Source organism: Ambystoma mexicanum, chromosome 7p (genome assembly GCF_040938575.1).
Source record: "Ambystoma mexicanum isolate Mex_15411 chromosome 7p, UKY_AmexF1_1, whole genome shotgun sequence".
In the NCBI taxonomy this organism is placed as follows: domain Eukaryota; kingdom Metazoa; phylum Chordata; class Amphibia; order Caudata; family Ambystomatidae; genus Ambystoma; species Ambystoma mexicanum.
The window spans coordinates 840,084,759-840,103,055 of NC_090939.1; the positions used below are offsets into that span (position 1 = coordinate 840,084,759).

At 45.0% G+C, this 18,297-nt stretch overlaps 1 protein-coding gene across 1 annotated transcript in view; it reads left to right on the forward strand.

The window, feature by feature from the left end:
• The window catches only part of TMTC4 (transmembrane O-mannosyltransferase targeting cadherins 4), a 1,375,572-nt gene that overhangs the window by 1,148,250 nt on the left and 209,025 nt on the right, over positions 1 to 18,297 (forward strand). The window contains exon 15 of the mRNA XM_069637004.1: positions 15,646 to 15,760. Within this exon, the coding sequence (XP_069493105.1) occupies positions 15,646 to 15,760 (115 nt within the window). The remainder of the gene's footprint in view (positions 1 to 15,645; positions 15,761 to 18,297) is intronic.

The following is an 18,297-nucleotide window of genomic DNA, read 5'->3' on the forward strand; positions in this document are numbered from 1 at the left end:
CTAGACGCTCTTCCTTTGTATCCATCGAGATATCATGTATTCCATTAAAGATACAGCTATTATAAGATGTATTGCGTGGAATGATACCCATAGCATTAAATACCTCAGACCTATTGCTGACATGGATTTGAGCCTGGGCCAGAGTTTTAAGGAGTAAGGGATTGTGAGGGACATCTACTGGAACGTGATGTAGATTCCCCAGTGCAGCAAGGGAGGGATCTTCTAAAACAGTAATAACTGATAAAACAGAGGGGAGATTAACATTTGCAAAAGGAGTCGAAGCACGAGAATACTCCATAGCTGTCTGACTTCAAACTCCCTTTCGTGTCATTCAGACAGAACCAAAACCCAGGGAAAAGAGACAGGGGACTTAAGGAAATAACAATAATGGGTTAAAACTAAAAAAAAAAAAAAACCTGTAGTGTTTACATTAAAATACATAGAAATAACATACAAAGCAGTCGGTAGAATTATAAACACTAAAATCTCAAATGTTGCACTTGAAACCGGAGGCAACCTCAAGCAAAAATAAAACTTGTCCAAACTTGTCCAAATACACTCTTAGATTAAAAATACGAATAAAAAATGGATCTATGCAGTCGAGAAAAAAAAATAGTAAAAACAAATGTATTATGCATTAAAATTGTTAATGTTCATTGTCAATACGAAATCAAAAAAATTGATTTTTAAGAATAACTACAATCGTCCAGGGGGACAGATGGGGGCGCTCAGTCGCAGGGAAGGGAATGCCCGACAGCTTGTGGAACTGCCAGAGTCTGACTCTCCACCCCAAACCCTGAGAACTGGAGTAGAAATTGTGTATGTATTTACAGCTCAGGACCCCAGTTCAAGTTACTCACAGGTCACATCCAAACAGCACAACAGCGGCTCCAGCCCTTACTGCCTCCAGGGCTTAACGCCGCAAGGGCGACTATGCCTGGAAAAAATGCCGGAGATAAATGTCACGTGATGTCACGTGACCGCAACAGTACCCGCCTCCTCCAGGAAGCAATGTGGGGAGCAGCAAGAGCACACACAGCTCGCAGTGCTGCTGTAGTGAGTGGCAGGAAAAAATAACGTTCCTCTTTCCAAGCGCTCCTTCACAGTTCCATAAAACACGCCACACGGGCGGCTAAGCCTGGAATAAATGCCGGAGATAAATGTCACGTGACCGCAACAGTACCCGCCTCCTCCAGGAAGCGATGCGGGGAGCATCAAGAGCACACACAGCTCGCAGTGCTGCTGTAGTGAGTGGCAGGAAAAAATAACGTTCCTCTTTCCAAGCGCTCCTTCACAGTTCCATAAAACACGCCACACGGGCGGCTATGCCTGGAATAAATGCCGGAGATAAATGTCACGTGACCGCAACAGTACCCGCCTCCTCCAGGAAGCGATGCAGGGAGCAGCAAGAGCACACACAGCTCGCAGTGCTGCTGTAGTGAGTGGCAGGAAAAAATAACGTTCCTCTTTCCAAGCGCTCCTTCACAGTTCCATAAAACACGCCACACGGGCGGCTATGCCTGGAATAAATGCTGGAGATAAATGTCACGTGATGTCACGTGACCGCAATAGTACCCGCCTCCTCCAGGAAGCGATGCGGGGAGCAGCAAGAGCACACACAGCTCGCAGTGCTGCTGTAGTGAGTGGCAGGAAAAAATAACGTTCCTCTTTCCAAGCGCTCCTTCACAGTTCCATAAACCACGCCACACGGGCGGCTATGCCTGGAATAAATGCCGGAGATAAATGTCACGTGACCGCAACAGTACCCGCCGCCTCCAGGAAGCGATGCGGGGAGCACCAAGAGCACACACAGCTCGCAGTGCTGCTGTAGTGAGTGGCAGGAAAAAATAACATTCTTCTTTCCAAGCGCTCCTTCACAGTTCCATAAAATACCTTTGTATTAAAAAGAATATATATATATACATTTATTACACACTTCTAGTTCAACACATTAATCACAGTTATTAAAGCAAACTAAAATCAGTCAAGAAAAGTATACACAACTCCCTAGTTAAATTGTAGACAAGTTTGAGCAAGAGTGAAAACTGAGCAAAACGGCACAGTGAAAACCAAACACAAACGGCACTCTAGCAATTTCTCACAAGGCAGGGAAAACACAAGTTATACAGGAATATCTTCTTACACACCCAAGCAACACTTCCCATAGGTTTGTGAACAAGTTTAGGCAAGACAACACTTTAGTTTGGATAATACTTAAATGAAAACCGAGCAAAATGGCACTTCACAAGTTTTAAAAATGGGAAGAAAAAGGCGGTTATAAGAAGTAGGTGCACCAACACAGTTCTAGTTGAGAAGCAATCTAGAGAAGGCAGTTCTAACAAATTTGGCCAGAGTCAATAGGTCTGTGCCAGAGTCAGTGGTACAGGGCAAAGTGCCCAGGAGCAAAATGTTCTTGTAGCTGCAGTCAAGTCTTTGGTTAACGATTCGAAAAGGTGGATGCAGAAGGTGAAAGACAATGTTAAAGGATAGGGGCAGCCAACCCAACAGGTAGGTAAAGGATTTAAAACACCTTTAGCACTACCACCCGAAAAAGGCGGCCTGGCGGAACAATGTACCTTGAAATGTAGAAGAGGCTCCTGCGGTGGCGGATGTTCCTGGCAGTTCCTGCAGTTCGGGTGATCCAGCGGAGGAAGAGCGACTCTCGTCGTGGAGGAAGGTTCGAGTTACTGCACTGCCCAGGGATGCAACAAGCCGCGGTGCTGCCCAACGAATAAAAGGTACGCTCCTTTAAATCGCGGTCCGGGTGGATGGGTGCCTGGCTATCCGGTCTCCGAGTACAGGGTACTGGCGATTCGACCAAGGCAGGTCTAGGAAGGCAATTGGCAAACTGGTTGGCCCTACCAGCTCAAGGGAAGAAGGCTCTTGCAGATGAAGATCTTCTCTCGTCGTGTGGAGAAAAGTGGTGAGATGGTTCAGTCGTGGCAGATGTCTTTGGCTTCTCTCCTCTTCAGCTTCTTAGTTCCAATGGCGATGTCTTGCTCTTCCAGTCCTCAGGACCCTGCTTTTATGCAAAAAGATCCCCATTCATACAGCCTAGCTGTCACTCTCACAGTGGAGTGGTCATCCTGGCGGGAGACCCTCCAGCCTATCAGGGCAGAGTGCGACTTGGGTTGCTGAGGCAACCCTGTCAAGGGGTCCTACTCCCCCCTCCCACACAATGGGTCCACGCCAGACTCAGTGGCGCGAAAGGAGGGCTTCTTGGCAGAAGCCCGCCAAAAGGACGAACAAAGGATCCACGACCTAGGTTACGAGTTTAAAGAAAAGACATGAGAAAGAATTTATATCAAAGTTCTGGCAGATAAAACATACCGGAGTAAAGTTAATATAAAAATAAACCGGCGGTATGTTAGAGGCTGTCAGTAAAATGTGGTAGCCCCGAACAATGGGAAAATCCCATAGGGAAATATTCGCGGTCGAATATTTTTGGTAGTAACCACTGCCACCAGCCAGAAACTTTTGGGAGAGGGACGGTACGGTACCCTCTCGAAAATTAACATAAGGGAAAACTATTAACCCTTGCCAGTACCTCCATAGTAAGATGGGTTGTACTGGTTTTGTTCATAAAGATTGACTAGTAAAGTCAATGGGGACTTTACATGCCCTGGGAGACAGTAGTCAGTCCCAGGGTATGGAGTCTTGTTTGGGGGGCGCTACGACACCCCTGTGTCACTGCACGGAGGGTGCTGTGTAACACATTGGGATAAAGATGGTTCCTATGGGGGTGAGATAAACCCCATAGACATTAAACACAAAAAATAACCTAGAACACACATAGCAAATATGCCTAAGAGTGGGAAAAAGAGTCACACTCTTAGCAGGAGAAAAAAACAAACCCTTCAAATCCAGCAAAGCTGCTGGGGGACTCTATAGGTAAGGGAAATTAGCCATAGAATGAGAATTCTCCCTAACAGGTGTTCCATATTGTGGGTGTTTGAACAGAGAAAGATTATCCTCATAATCTGGTGAAATTGAATGGGGGACCCACTAGGAGGTATGCAGAGCCAAATTGGAGGATTCTTTTGGGTTGGTAGCAAGAGTTTGTTTTGGAGGAATTCCAGCCTTTCTTGTGGAGGGCACAGTGGGTGATGCACATGGCTTTGAAAGTGGCCCTTTGGCTGATTGGGAGCCATGTATCACTCTGAGTGCAGGGGATGTGTGTTCTCCTGGGGAGAGGGCAAGAAGGAGCCTTGCTGTGGAGTTTTGGATCCGTTGGAGCTTTCTGAGCTGGGAGGCAGGGGAAGCTAGGCAGAGGGAGTTTGCGTAATCAAGCTGAGAAAGGATGATGGCTAGGATTGCAGAGATTCTGTGAGGCTAGTAGAGATGTGGGAAGATTCGCCTGAGAATGCAGAGGCGATAGTGGCAAGATCTGGAGACTGTATTGGTGTGGCGAGAGAGAGAGTAAGGTCCAAGCTGAGGGTGCATCCCAGGTTCTTTCATGAGGCGGATGCTGTGGGAAGGGGGTGTAGCAAGGGCAGCTAAGGGGTGGCTTTGGGAGGAGTGCTGTCTTGCCGCAAATCAGGATTTCAGTTTTGCCCAGATTGAGGAGGTGGTGGTTGTCAATCATCCAGTGGTCGATATCTGTTAGGAAAGATTTCTATTATAATTATAATTGTTCTTTTATAATGCGCTTATTACCAGCGAGTGGTTTCTAAGCACGGGTTTGGGATTTGAACCTGTGTTGCACTGGGTTGTCTTGCTTCCAAGACAAACACGTTGCCCCTGAGCTATCCTTCCTCCCCTAAGGAAGTTTTGCTCCATTTGACTTAATCTGATTTAATCTTCTTTCAGTGAAAAGCAGAAGGCTTCACTCCACTTTGTTTTGCTCATTTGTCATTAGGAACTGACTATCACTTAAGGCTGTCGGTAGTGGGAAACTAGGCTTCCCTTTTATCGTTAAATGTTATCCCTTTTGGGTAATTGTATTATATCCGTCATTTATATAGCGCACTTTCCCCATTTGTATGGCCTCAATGCACTTTGTCGTTGGGACGCCCTTGGTGACCATAGTACATGCGTGGGAGATTCTAAGAGTTAATTTATAAGATGCGTGTGTTCATTTGGCCAGGTTGGGACTTGCGTGGAAGGGGGGGATGATGTACGATCATTTGCGGGTGGGGCAAGGGGGCTCAGTTTTATCACCTAGATTTGGGATACTTGGGATACTTCAATAGAGGGAAAAAAAGCCTAAAATTGGGACACAACAGTAAACCCACAGAGGGTGTCTAAGATGGAGACCCAAGAGTTAATTAAATGGTATTTGGTCGGTTGGAGTGCAGCAATGCTAGGACTATGACTCACTATCTAGCAGACTTTGGTAAGCTATGTTATGAAGCAGAGAGGGGTGGTAGGGCTTTCTAGAATACAGTAATTGCTGTATTCCCCACTCAGATCACTCTTACCTTGTCGGTTGCTGCTGGTTGACGGCGGCAGGCAAACACGGGCACAGTGGGCACAATTTTAACCAAGCAAAATGAAAAATACACAAAATTAAAACAATGGGCCAATGGAGACTAAGGGCAACAGCCTCACCTCACGCCAGGGATCAAAGTGGCAAAGTGAAGGGACGGACGCTTGCCCTAGGCCAGTTTTCAATCTTAGTAGAACTGGCCAATCAGGGGTGGGGGTGAGGCGGGAGCAGGGCTGGGTGTACTATTGTTGTTTGGACATTCTGACACAGACGTTTCTTCGTTTTGTTGAGGCTGAGAAACACCCCTAGGGATATGTAGGATTTCCCCAATTCCCTCTTTTATTTTATTAATAAAAATCTCCAACCAATACCAAAATGCCACGGTTTCATAGTCTTACTCTTGATCCCTAAAAAAACTCCTCCAGAGAGTAGAAAATATTGCAGTGAGACTACTTCTATAACTGTCAAGCAGTGAACACATGCCCCTGACCCTTCTGGCCCAACACGGTATTCCTGTGAAATGCAAGGTTCGATTCAAAACACACTGCAATGCCCACCAGGTCTACAGCAAAGTACTAGAAGTAATCATGGAGAATGTCCCCTTATGTTCTGGGCAAGACGCTACAGTCAAGCGAGGCTTCCCCAGTACTTCCCCAGACTCTGCTGGTGGTTCCTCTGAGGTAAGCATGTGCCTGCTAAGGCACAGAAATCTTTTGCTATCTTTGTAGGGTTAATTTTTTTAGAAGCATTTGCGCATTGAAATCCCTTTCCCTCTCCCGCACCCGACCCTGTTCCCTCCTCCCTCCCGCCCCCCTCTCCTGATTGGCTATTACACAAACCGTGTATGGCAAGGCTCCTGGCCTGCACGCTTACAGATCCGGCACTCTGCTGGTGGTTCCTCTAAGGTAAGCCTGTGCCTGTTAAGGCACAGAAATCTTTTGCCCGCTTTGTAGGGTTAATTATTTTTTAGAAGCGCTCTGTGCACTTTGAAATCCCTTTCCCAGTGGCTAATACACGATCCGTGGGGGAGTGGAACATGTGAAGGGCAATCCACCACAAATAACCATGCTCACGCTGTCTGATATGCCAAGGGTGTTTATTGGACTTCATACAGCAGGAATAGTTGTAGGTTCATAAAAAGGATCTTTAAGGTTTATCATGTTAGTGGGGGTTGGGGGCTTAGTGCTAGTGCTTCCATGGTCTTTCCTACCTCCATAACCAAGGGATGCACAACTAGGTTAGTAGCCAATGCCAGGTTACCCCTACTGTCTCTTGTTCTTTTTAAGACTAAGTATGGCTTCCCTAAAGTGTTGGCTACCTAACTCCCTGGGGTCTTCTAACTCTTCCCCCTCCTAGCCCCGCCTAGTATTCTTATGGAATTGGGGATAGTGCCTTCTTCTGCCTTGTGTTACTCTTTCTCTCTCACATGCATAATCTTATGTATAGGCGCGTTATGAATGCCATATCATATCATATCTCTCCGGACCCTCTTCTACACTGGAGCCCAAGCTGTATTCCTCCCACCACTCTGTTATCCCTTGCATCACACACTGCCCGTCTTCCTACCTCCAACCTTTGATGTTACTTATCCACCTGCTACTCAATTCCTTCACTGTTGCTACCTCTTTCTACCTTTGTTATTATGCTCTCCTCTTCTTCCTCCTAGGCAATCTCTTGCCCCTACTACTCCTGCGCTCCTTCTACTACTTATCTACAACCACCACTCCCTTCTTTTATTTCTGTTGCTCCCGGCTCTAATCTACTACCACAACCTACTACTCTGCTCCTACTGCACTCACTCCTTACTTTCTCGCACAAGTACTTCAGACCCCTCTCTCCAGTAGCTTCTGCACTCCTGGTCTATTCTCCTCCTCTGGTCTCTTGGACGTCCTCCTCAGTCTCCTGTCCTCACCCACCTAACCGACACTAAACCATTCACATACACTTACTTGAATATCACCACCCGTCCCAGGATTGGATACTTACCCTGTCCAGTCAGTGGCCTGTCCTCCAGGAGTGTGTCCTGGGAAGGGCTGGGCAGGCTTCTTAAGGGCTTGTAAACCCTGCCTCCTTTCTCAGGCAGTCTGACTGTATTTCCGGTTTGCTGCCTGTAATGGCTCACAGAGACCAGTTCCTCGTTTAGGCCCTTCTGAATGCCTTTGTCCATTTCAAACCCTTTAGTGGATTGGTTTAATAAACCCAAACCCTGGTAGTTTATTGGGTTATCCTCCTCCTGTGCCAGGTCCATTCCTGGACGCTGTAGTGACTTGAAGAGTCTCTGCGGCGTACCTTCTGGCCCGTTGTGGCCTTTTCAGGTAAGCAGTTGCGGCGTTGGGGGCCTGCCCATACTCGCTCAAGCAAATATAATTCTATTTGGCACCCTAAGTCAACTCCATGTAGCTCTTAAAGCAAGAGCTTGTCAAATAGGGAGAGAGGCAGATGTCCAAAATCAACTTTAGCTGCCCTTCCTATCCGTATATGTAGACTTAAGTACACTTAGATGGCAGCAAGGAGAAATCTTTAAAATAAGATCACCAAAATGCAGGAGACTGATGCTAATGGTGCATTTCAGTTTACCCCCCTTTACCCCAAATAAACAAAGGTGTGCAGGAGGACGTGCAAAATGTGCCTGCTAAATGGGAGTCAATAAAGATTTGTTTTATTTTCTGTTAATTTGTCGTTTTCCTATTTTGTTTAAGTGCTGGTTAATACCCTATTTTATATCGCATTAGGACATGCTTGGAAACTATGTTTTATTCAATTAGTTGTAATGATCGGGTTTCTAATTATGTAGCTTGTTTGAATACGTTAAAGCTGCTCTTTAGTTCTGGGCTTGTTCTGTGTGAATTTTATAAAATAGGATAAAAAACGTTAATGGAGAAATCTGATTAAATAAATATTGATTTGAGTAATACTTATCAGAACATAGAAGGCATACGGATCACTTCACTGGGCTTTAGAGGTTAACCCCAAGACGACTTTTGGGATGGGGCCTGTTACATTGGTAAAACGATAGTGGCTAGGAATACAAAATATTTTTTTTCTGAAGGATTTGAGCTCTCGTGTCCAGTATACAGTGATTTTACTGAATTAAAAATAACGAATAACATTTTTATCTAAAAAATGTTGCTGAAATAAATACTGAATAAAAATAAAAAATAAATATATATATATATATATGTATATATATATATTTATATATTTGCAAAGGGAAAAAAAGGGTTTTCAATTCTCCCAGAGGGATGGCACTCGCGGCAGTGTAGAGAACGCCGGTGAAAGTCACTTCCTTCATAAATGAAAACCAATGCAGCATGAAGTCCGTTTCATTTTCCAGTTTTATTTGGCATACGCGTAATTAAAAGCGCACGATACAACGCGTTTCGCTGCTAACCCGCAGCTTGTTCACGTGCAAGTGAACACAAAAACCACCTGTGTATATATAGACATAAGAGACACTCAACCAGTCCCTATGGTTCATTGTGCCAGTTGTCCTTTGTTACTTTCTAGTTGTGCCCATGTGTATAGCCTAGGTGAGTAGAGAGTTTAACATGGTGGCCATTTTGTAAGAGCCAAAAACTGCCTTGTTAAATGTATATATTATAGCCAACAATGTTACAAAGTGCGTATTTCCTGCAGGTAAAACCCAAGTGGATTAACCCGTTGCAGATATGCCGGAAATGCCCTTGATGTCCCAATATATGATATGCACATATTCAAAAAATATATAATTTCCTAATTCACAGGATATAATCCTAAAAATAGCTTGCACAGTGCATGTACCTGAATATTAGGTTATTAGGCTATGATTCGGAATAAATGTTGGCAGCTGACCAATTTGTAGGCAGAATGATAAAGTGCTTAGTGCTTTAAAGTGCAAGGTGCTGAAGTGCATCTATTGCTGTGTACAGCAATAAGATAAAAGTGCAATGTGCTTAAAGTGCATAATTTTGTTAAAAACCGAATTGTGCTGTCAAATCTGCAAACATTGAAACTCTAAATCATACCACAAAATACAAAGCAATAAAATATGTATGCAGCCTATTAGTACAATGGGATTAAATGTCATACATTTATAATGACTATCAATGTACACAGGGACTAATTATATCATATGTATCATATATATATATTTTTTATTTTTTATTCAGTATTTTTATTATATATAAATGGGGTTGGGTAAGAGGTTAAAATGGGTGGGAGGGGAGTTATAAACGAAGTGAAACAGAGGTTTGGGCCCCCAAATAAAAAAAAAGAATAATTCTGTATTTTATTCAGTAAAAATGTGTAGTTAAAAATGTTTTCGTTATTTTTTATTTGGTAAAATCACATGTAACCCTCGTTTGCAGGCACAAAAGGGATTTTTCACAAAATGTAGTGGCTAAAATTGGTCAAAACTTTAAGCATTTCAGGACCATTTTATAGAGGGGTGTGGTGGTGTTAACTAGGTATTTAGGTTATTTAATTGGCTTGTTGTGAATGCAAGGCACATTATTTAATTATGCAACATTTGAGATACAGGTACCTTATTTTTCCCATTATCCCCGTGTCAGATGTACAAAGTATCAAATGATGACAATGTTTCCACCAGGACAATATAACAATAAAAGTAGGTTACACTAAAAGTAATATTTCTGACAAATAGAATACATGGTGGCATACTTGCTGGTACCAAAAGCAGCATATGCAAATTACTTAATAAAGGAAAGTTGGGTATTCTTGCCACCTATTTGCCGTTTTGCTCTTATTGGCTGTACAAAGGAACATAAGATTACTATTTTATCCAGGCCACAAACATGGGAACATGGTTCAATTATTTTGCTAATTAATGCATTTGCCAGCTGGGCAAGGGAGGATGACAACTTTTTAACAATGACACTGCAATGAGTAAGGACATTTTCTGAAACCTAATTCGCATGCTGGCAAAAAACAAATATCTTGCATCTACAAATATAAGCCAACGTGGACCATTTGCGTGTCCAGAGTCTCTTGATTGGGGGGGGCCCCCAGGTGGGGCACTGACTTATGCACGGGTGGCATGAGGTACCAGCACACACACACATGGTGATCATAGTTTAGGATCACGGGGTGGCACCTGGGGTGGCCAATCAGATTCCACAGGTAGCACGTGCTACCCCAGGACACTCCCCTGACTGGGACCACAGCTTGCTCATTGGCCGACATTCCGGCATAGTTGCGGCCTCTCTTCTGGCTATACTGCTACCAAGATCTCTTCCCTTCCGCACCTCCTTCAGGCATCCACACCATTGCCCAGAGCATTGTGCAAGCAACATTTTAGGCTGCCGCAAGCAACATATTGCTCCTGAGCTACACTTTGGGGATCACTGTGCTAGAATTTCGATAGATGGGTTACCACTGGAGTGCCTTGGTGGCCTGAGCCTGGTGATTATTACGATTTGATAGGTTACATGTTTTTTCCACCTGCAGCAAACACCAAAAACTCTGGTTAGTGGATTCTTAAATTACAGATGGAGCAGCAGATCTCCGCTCCCCATCTTTTTCGACTGATGATGTATCATGAGGCTAGCTCTTTACATTCTTTTCTCTGCAAAGTACCATCGAAAGGGTTTTATTTACGGCCCTGTATGTCCATATATCTTCTAATGTACCAAGTAAACTCACTGATATGTTCATAATAGTTTTTACTCTTCAAGAAACCGCTCTATGTTTTCAATCTACTGTATTTACATTAAATCCGTTCACCTGATTTAATCTGTTATATCAGGAATGCTGATTCCCCTGTGAAAGGGTAGAAGGTATATATGCGTTCTTTAATTGTCTTGATGTATGATTATGCCACATCGATCACCTTCAATAACCCCCCAGAAAACAAACACACTGCTCTAATCCTCCTGTAGACCAAGTGAAAACGGGGGTTATATTATTTCAAACTGCATGTATCCTGCTGCTCTATTTGAACAGGCACTGCACTCAATGACTCATACTCTCTCACATTTCGCATCTTCTGTATCTATTTAGCAAAGGTCTGAAACGGGCTTCCTGTTTTTAATAAAAAATGGACATTTAAACCGCATTTACAGTTGCATCCCTTTTCTCTTTCTCAGATTTTCTTCAGCATAGTACTTCTAGACTGGTACCCTGATAGGGTGCATGACAAGAATTTAGATAAAGCCCCACCAGCATTTGCTACCTCATGCTTTGCTGTCAGGTACATATTTGCATATTTTTAGAGGGTATCATGGCAAAAAGTGGCCCTGATTTTGGCGACATTACTAATACTGCGCCTGAGCGCTGTACAAAAATCCCAATCCCCCCCCCCATTACACCGACTAAGGTGAACAGGGTTTGCTGGGGTGTCCCCCGCTCCCCTTAGTCTGTGTAATGGGGGTCAAGGGCTGCAGGAGTGTCCCCCGCTTATCCTTACAGTAAGCGGGGATAAGTAAGAAAGAAAAGAAAAAGGGCCCAGTGGCGTTGGCACCGCCCCACATAAGTGGCAGGAACGGTCGCCGCAGAAATACAGGGTAGTCGGCGGCACACACACGGGCGCGCCTCAGTAAAGGTAAGTGGGGGGGATGCAGGTTGGGGGTTTGCATGCTGGGGCATGCAGCCAAAAATGATATATATGATCGCTATGCCATGCCGTACATGGAGTCGACATTTTCGTTGGCGGAATTACGGGCGGCGCAGCGATCACATACATTATTTTACAGAGGGGGTTTGGAGTTTATCACTTCATTTACTCTTTTGACATTTGCCAACAGTGGCTACATAATAGATTAGCAGCCACCACCGGTGCAGCAGCCTGTCATTTTGCTTGGAATGCAGTCTGTCAACCTGCGACCAACTGCTTCTGCAACCGTATTTTCTTAAGAAAAATAAAATTAAACTTAAATTCACGCTCCCGTTTTCCTCCTATTCTACTCACAGCTCATGCCTCTTCTTCCCTCTTCCTTGTGATGTAGAGAGCAGGATTGCCGTGAGTGCAAAATACAAAGGGGAAAAGTTTTTTTTTTTGGTTTTTCTGTTTTGTCACATATGGTGGTGCCATCTTAAATTGCAGACTGGCTTAAAATCCCTCCTTTGCTATTTAGCTAAAGTGTGTGATCCTGGGCAAAATATTTAATCTCACACTGATTTAACTGCACACATTAGTCTATTGAAAGGATTCATACTATATGAAAAATGGTGTCCCAACAATGGGGCAGATTTAATGATTTTAGGAAACAAATGGTGTACCCCGGAAGGCCTGCCCCTGCACGCTCATAACAAGGATAACAAGTATTTATTTCTACAAAATAGACATGTATCAGCAAAGAACTCTGCTGCTGCCAAACGTTCTGAGTTCCATAGGAACGTGCAGAACATTATAAGCACAAACAACGACACTGATGATGGAATTGCATATAGTATAATTCTACAATCCTAATTGGAAGAGCTCTATACGTGTAGGGCCTGCTCCATATGGGATGCCAGGCAATTGGTCTTTCTTTCTGTCCATCTCCGTCCATGTGGGCGCTGCTAGGCTCATCACCCACAGTGAAGTTGGCCTAACAATTAGCTAATAACACAAACAATGTTATTTTAGTGTTGTAACTGTGCACCTGGCAGATACAGAGATGAGCTTGGGCAGAGGTCACCCTAACTCATATGTGCCACTCTTTTCCCTGACAGATCAGCAACTCCCAAGGTCTTCCACTTTCATTTTGGGCTATAATTTGCCGCCACCCTGCACCTCGCTGCACAAATCACGTGTCCCATTTGTGAAGGCGCCATAGCTTTGCCTTCTGATCTTAGTGATCGATCTAGAGGTGTAAAGGTTTTATGGTCAGTGGTCTGGGTTTGGATGGTCCTGTGGCATGCAGGGGTCTCAGGATAAAAGCATTGCAAAGCTGTATTTCTCATGTGGGGATAGTTGGGGGGGCAGGAGGGCCTTGCTATCTGTACCGTGGAATGGTACTGCCGCCAAAGGGCGCACTGCTCCCTTCTCATGACTTTGCAAGATGCATTTTTCCCTGGGCGCGAGGGTCTGTAATTTCTAGCACAATGGAGGATTTCATGGACTCTGTGTGACTTGGCAAGGGTGGGGGTGATGTCCGCACTCATGTAAGGGATCTAATCCTAAAACGAATAATGCTGTTCACCGCGTTTGGGCCTACGTTCAACAATGGCTGCTGATAACTAAGACGGGTTTACACCCACCTCTACTATATAGCCTCTCGTGCATGTACTACGCGATCATACACTCTCCTGTGTGTACACGCCTCTGCCCCCTGCTCCCTCAAGGTGCGGTTTACATGTTGTTTCTCATTCGATAAATCGCCTGGGTGGGTGGGAAGACCCTCTCCCCTTCCCAACAACCACAGGCTCCTCTGTTAGTGGCCTCAATGTCATAACCTAAAATGGCATTGTTGCATTTGCCCTCTCTTAGTCCCATAGCACTTGATTTGAAAGGGAGATATATAGACTCACCAACCATTAAGTGTACCAGAGAGTCGGGCATAGACGGGGAAGGCAAGACTGCAGCAGAACTCTCTCCATGCATTTTCACTTTCTCTCCATGCACTGTCACACTCTCTCTCTCTCTGCTCTGTCACCCTCTGCACTGGCATGCTCTCTGTGTGATGTCACTCTAACCTTGCACTGTCACTTTCTCTCACCTTGCACGGTCAGTCTCTGTCTTTGCACCCTTCCTCCGTGCACCCTTACTCTCCCTCCCGCCCTTTAAGCTATCCCCTCTTGCACTCTCATCAATCTTCCCCAACTCTCAGGTTTGCTCGCAGCCCTTAATTTTTCTTTCATGCTTCCTCTCACACCCTCGTTTTTTCTCTTACTCTCACTCTTGCTCATATTTCCTCTTGCTTATCATTGATGGCGCCCTCTCTCAATGGCTTCCTCCCTTGCTCTGTTCCCCTTCTCATTCTATTGCTCATCATCAATGGCACCCTCTCTCAATGGCTTGCTCCCTTGCTCTGTTCCCCTTCTCATTCTATTGCTCAGCATCGATGGCACCCTCTCTCAATGGCTTCCTCCCTTGCTCTGTTCCCCTTCTCATTTTCGTGCATAACTGCATCCATTCTCACCTCCTCCCTTGAAACTTGGCACTCTCCTCCTTGTACCCTGTTGCCTGTAAATGCAAACAACCGCGGTGAACGCCAAAACTATTTGCTTTTGTAATGCTTGTTTTATTTTGTTAATGCAGGGTTGCAAATCTTACCTGCGGGTACTAATTATAATTGTTCATTTATAACGCGGCGCTTAATACCAGCCAGTGGTTTCTAAGCTCAGGATCAATTTATCCACCTAGACGGCAGGTCATGCTAGCTGATAACGTAGTTGCAGCCTTTAGTAATGTCCAGATGATTATTGACAACATTGTCTTCATCAACAGTAATCGTTTGAAGTTATTGGCACCGAGTTTGCATTTTCTTTGATGTGATCGTGGTGTACACATCGACTTTAAGGACCGCAAGGGTCACCTTGAGCCTGACTTTCGGTCCAACCCCGTATTCCTGTTTGTCAGGAACAATAGTTTTGCTCAGCAAGTAAGCACAAAAAGCAGCGTGCCATGGATGAGTGACTTGGTTTTTAACAAAGCCTGCTGTGCAACGTGTTCATTAACAGCAGTATTGGACCTGCCCTTGGGCCTAGGACTAGCACTGTTATCCATGTCTATGTACTTTTAGTATCTCGTTTATCCATTTTTTCAGTTTAAAAAAGCACCGTTATTAAGATTTCTCCTTTGCGTATTAAACTAATTAAGATTCACGTATGTGTATATAGGTAAAACCTGGCTGTTTTCTCACTGCCCTCTAGTTCACATAATCCCTCTGCAATTACCCTTTGTAAGCAATCCGAATCTCCTGTGAGGTGGAAAGTATCGCTAACCAAGAAACTTAAGTAAAGCAAGCTTTGAAATATATATGTTACTGCACCTTTTTATGTGCACAATTAACATGTTTAATCTGTTTTTTTTAATTCATGTACTTTGGTAAAGCTTTTGTTTGGCATTCGTTTATGAACCTTAGCCAGTCTATACTTGCCATCAATGGTACCTTTAATGTCCTTTCCCTATTTTCAAACAATGACATTTCACTTTGCTGGTGGCATTTATAAGGTTAATCCACATGGCTATCGTCGTGTGAGTTTAGAAAATGCTGCACCACAGATTGCACGAGCAGACCCCCAACCACGAGTCACGTGGATGTTTTCGTCACCTCTCCCCTCTTGTTTGTTTTCAGTATGCTGACTTGAACCGCCACATTGACGCCTTGAATGCATGGAGAAACGCTACCGTTCTGAAACCGGAGCATAGCTTGGCCTGGAACAACATGATTATCCTGCTTGACAACACAGGTACCGCATTCTTGGTCAAATTATCGGCTGAGTCTTTCTTCCAGGCTACTTTCCGCAAAGTATGTAAGAGGGCATGTTTACAGAGCCCATGCTGAGCATAATCCAAATTCCTTTGTGTCAATGGACAATATGTATTTATTTGAAGATAGGGAAGAGTTTCAAAACCAAGCTCTGTACAGGTGCATGGGAGGACGTTTGGAGCAATCCTGACTTTGGGTGCCTTGCAATAGTACACAGGAAGTATTGAAAGATACATAAACCAGGAATTGTGTATGCCGGCTTTGGAACAGTGAAAAGTGATGGCAATGACATACTAACAGTGCACACTGACATATAAAGTATGATTAACGGTATTTGGGCATGTACAAGTGGTAGGGCTGAATAAGGGATTGAGGGGGTTAAGGGGGTACTGCATAAGTACTTGGGATCTCCTTTAAGGAAGCGAGTTGCTTCTTTAGGGCAGTTTTGATTCCTGATACAGTGGTGACGGACTTGATTTCAAGGGATAGGGCTTTCCTGTGGTGGTGTGGGAGTAGTGTGAAGTAGCAGGACGTATTGCAGCAAAGAGGAGAGAGGAACAGCAGAGAGGATGTGACTGGCTTGTGATGTCAGAGTGCAAGGGAGGGAGTGAGTAGCAAAAGATGGAGTTTTCCAGGTTTGGGGAGGGAGTCCCCGGATAGGTCTGAATTTTAGACAAAGGAATTTAAAGTGGTCGCAATTGTCCAAGAACGCACCTCCACCCCATACATTGGGTGCTGGGTGGATAAGTTTAGATGCTGGATCTGGATCAGTAGTCTAAGCTTCCGAGAACTAGGGTGGAGGTAAGTCTTAGCAGAGTGAACAGTGAGATGGAGGCTGTCATAATGAAGACCAACATGCAACTTCTTTATTGGGGAGGCACAGGATGGTTTGAATGATGGATGAGCAACTATGGGGCTGGGTTGAAACTAAACTCCGGAGAGATCTCTTTGGCTAACGGTCTCAGGATGGAGCTATAAACTAACAAGTGCAAGAGTCCAAGCAAAGATGGCCTGGTGTCTAGTCCAATTCCAATCACATATTCCACATATCAAAAAAACAGTCACTCTCTCGACTTCTGCATACGTCCATGGCACTCACTTTCACAATGTGTTTATTACACCCAAACATGCTTTCTTTCCTGCTCTGTTCCTTGGATCTAAGCTTGTCTGGGATATAGACGCTAACAACTACCAAGCAAGAACTTGTGATTCGCGGTTGCTTTAGGGGACATAACTTGGTATGCATGTCTATTCCCTGCTTGTGTTTTTTTCAGACTGCAGTTATTATAACCCACCATCCAAGGAGCGTCATCCCAGGTCGAGCGTACTACAAGCTATGGTTGATCTACTTTTGCTTTGGTTCTCTGGCACCCGCCAGTCTGTTCTTTAGCCTCCTGAGACACAGGACTGGTCAGGGTTCCAGACTTCCACCTTCAATGGATTGCTTTTCTTCCGCAGATTCCTCATCAGATAGATATCCATTCCACCATCAGCTGCTCAAAAATGTCTTCGACAGAGGGCCTAGTGCAGCTCGACTCGGCCTTCGATCCGTCTTGACTCGATGCATCAGTCGTTGGCTTTGGCATTGATGTTGGTCGTCCTACATATACTGCATCACTACGCCCCTGTACCTCGATTCCTTTTTTGCTATGCCCTCGAGGAACACTGTATTACTTCTATATTTCTCTCGACCTTTTGTCGTTATTGTTCATCGCAAATCCAGCCATGGCTGTCCCCAGAGTTTCCGGATTCAATCGCAGCAGGAATTGCAGCTCTAAAATTTGTGGGACGGACCCACATAACATCTGCGTGTGGTGTCTTGGCACAGGTCATGACACCGAGAGCTGTAGTTCATGTGTCAAGATGAGTCCGAAGTCCTTCAGCTCTCGTGGTGGACCAACCTCCTTCTGTATCACTGGTGCGGTCGACTGTTCGATCATCGGATGCCAACACGGAGGGGCCGACTCCAGAAAAGGAAGCGAGGCATCGGAAAACCCAGCCAAGAAATGTCCCATTCCCAAAGCCATTTGTCCTCTTCCTCCTCCGATAAGAAGAAACTACTCCACTGACACCGGCACAAGTCCAATTCTTCTAGTGATTGCGGTAAGTCGTCGGCAGGGCTGACGTTCAGTGTGGAGCGGAAGGAATTTAAAACCCAAATGCTTTGAGATGTTTCGCAAGGCAGCTGCGGGTATGGGCAAACTCTCAATGCAGCAGGCCCAGTAGCTCCAGCGGTGCCCAATGATCCCAGCCACAGAGCAAAAGCCAATGCAATGCCATCTGCGTTGGTGGAACCTTCTGGCGCAGCGCCGAGCAAGGTCGGGCGCCTTCAGCAGCGGGACTGGCCAGCGCACCTCAGGCGCTGGTCCCTTCTGACGCACCCTCAGTGCCGAAAAACCTGTTGGCGCATCTTCAAGCAGTATTTCATGGCCAAGACCCGGGCTGACCTTTTTCGACTGCATGACTGACATTTTCAGCGCTGCTGATGCCGACGACCAAGGCGGCTTCGACCCTACG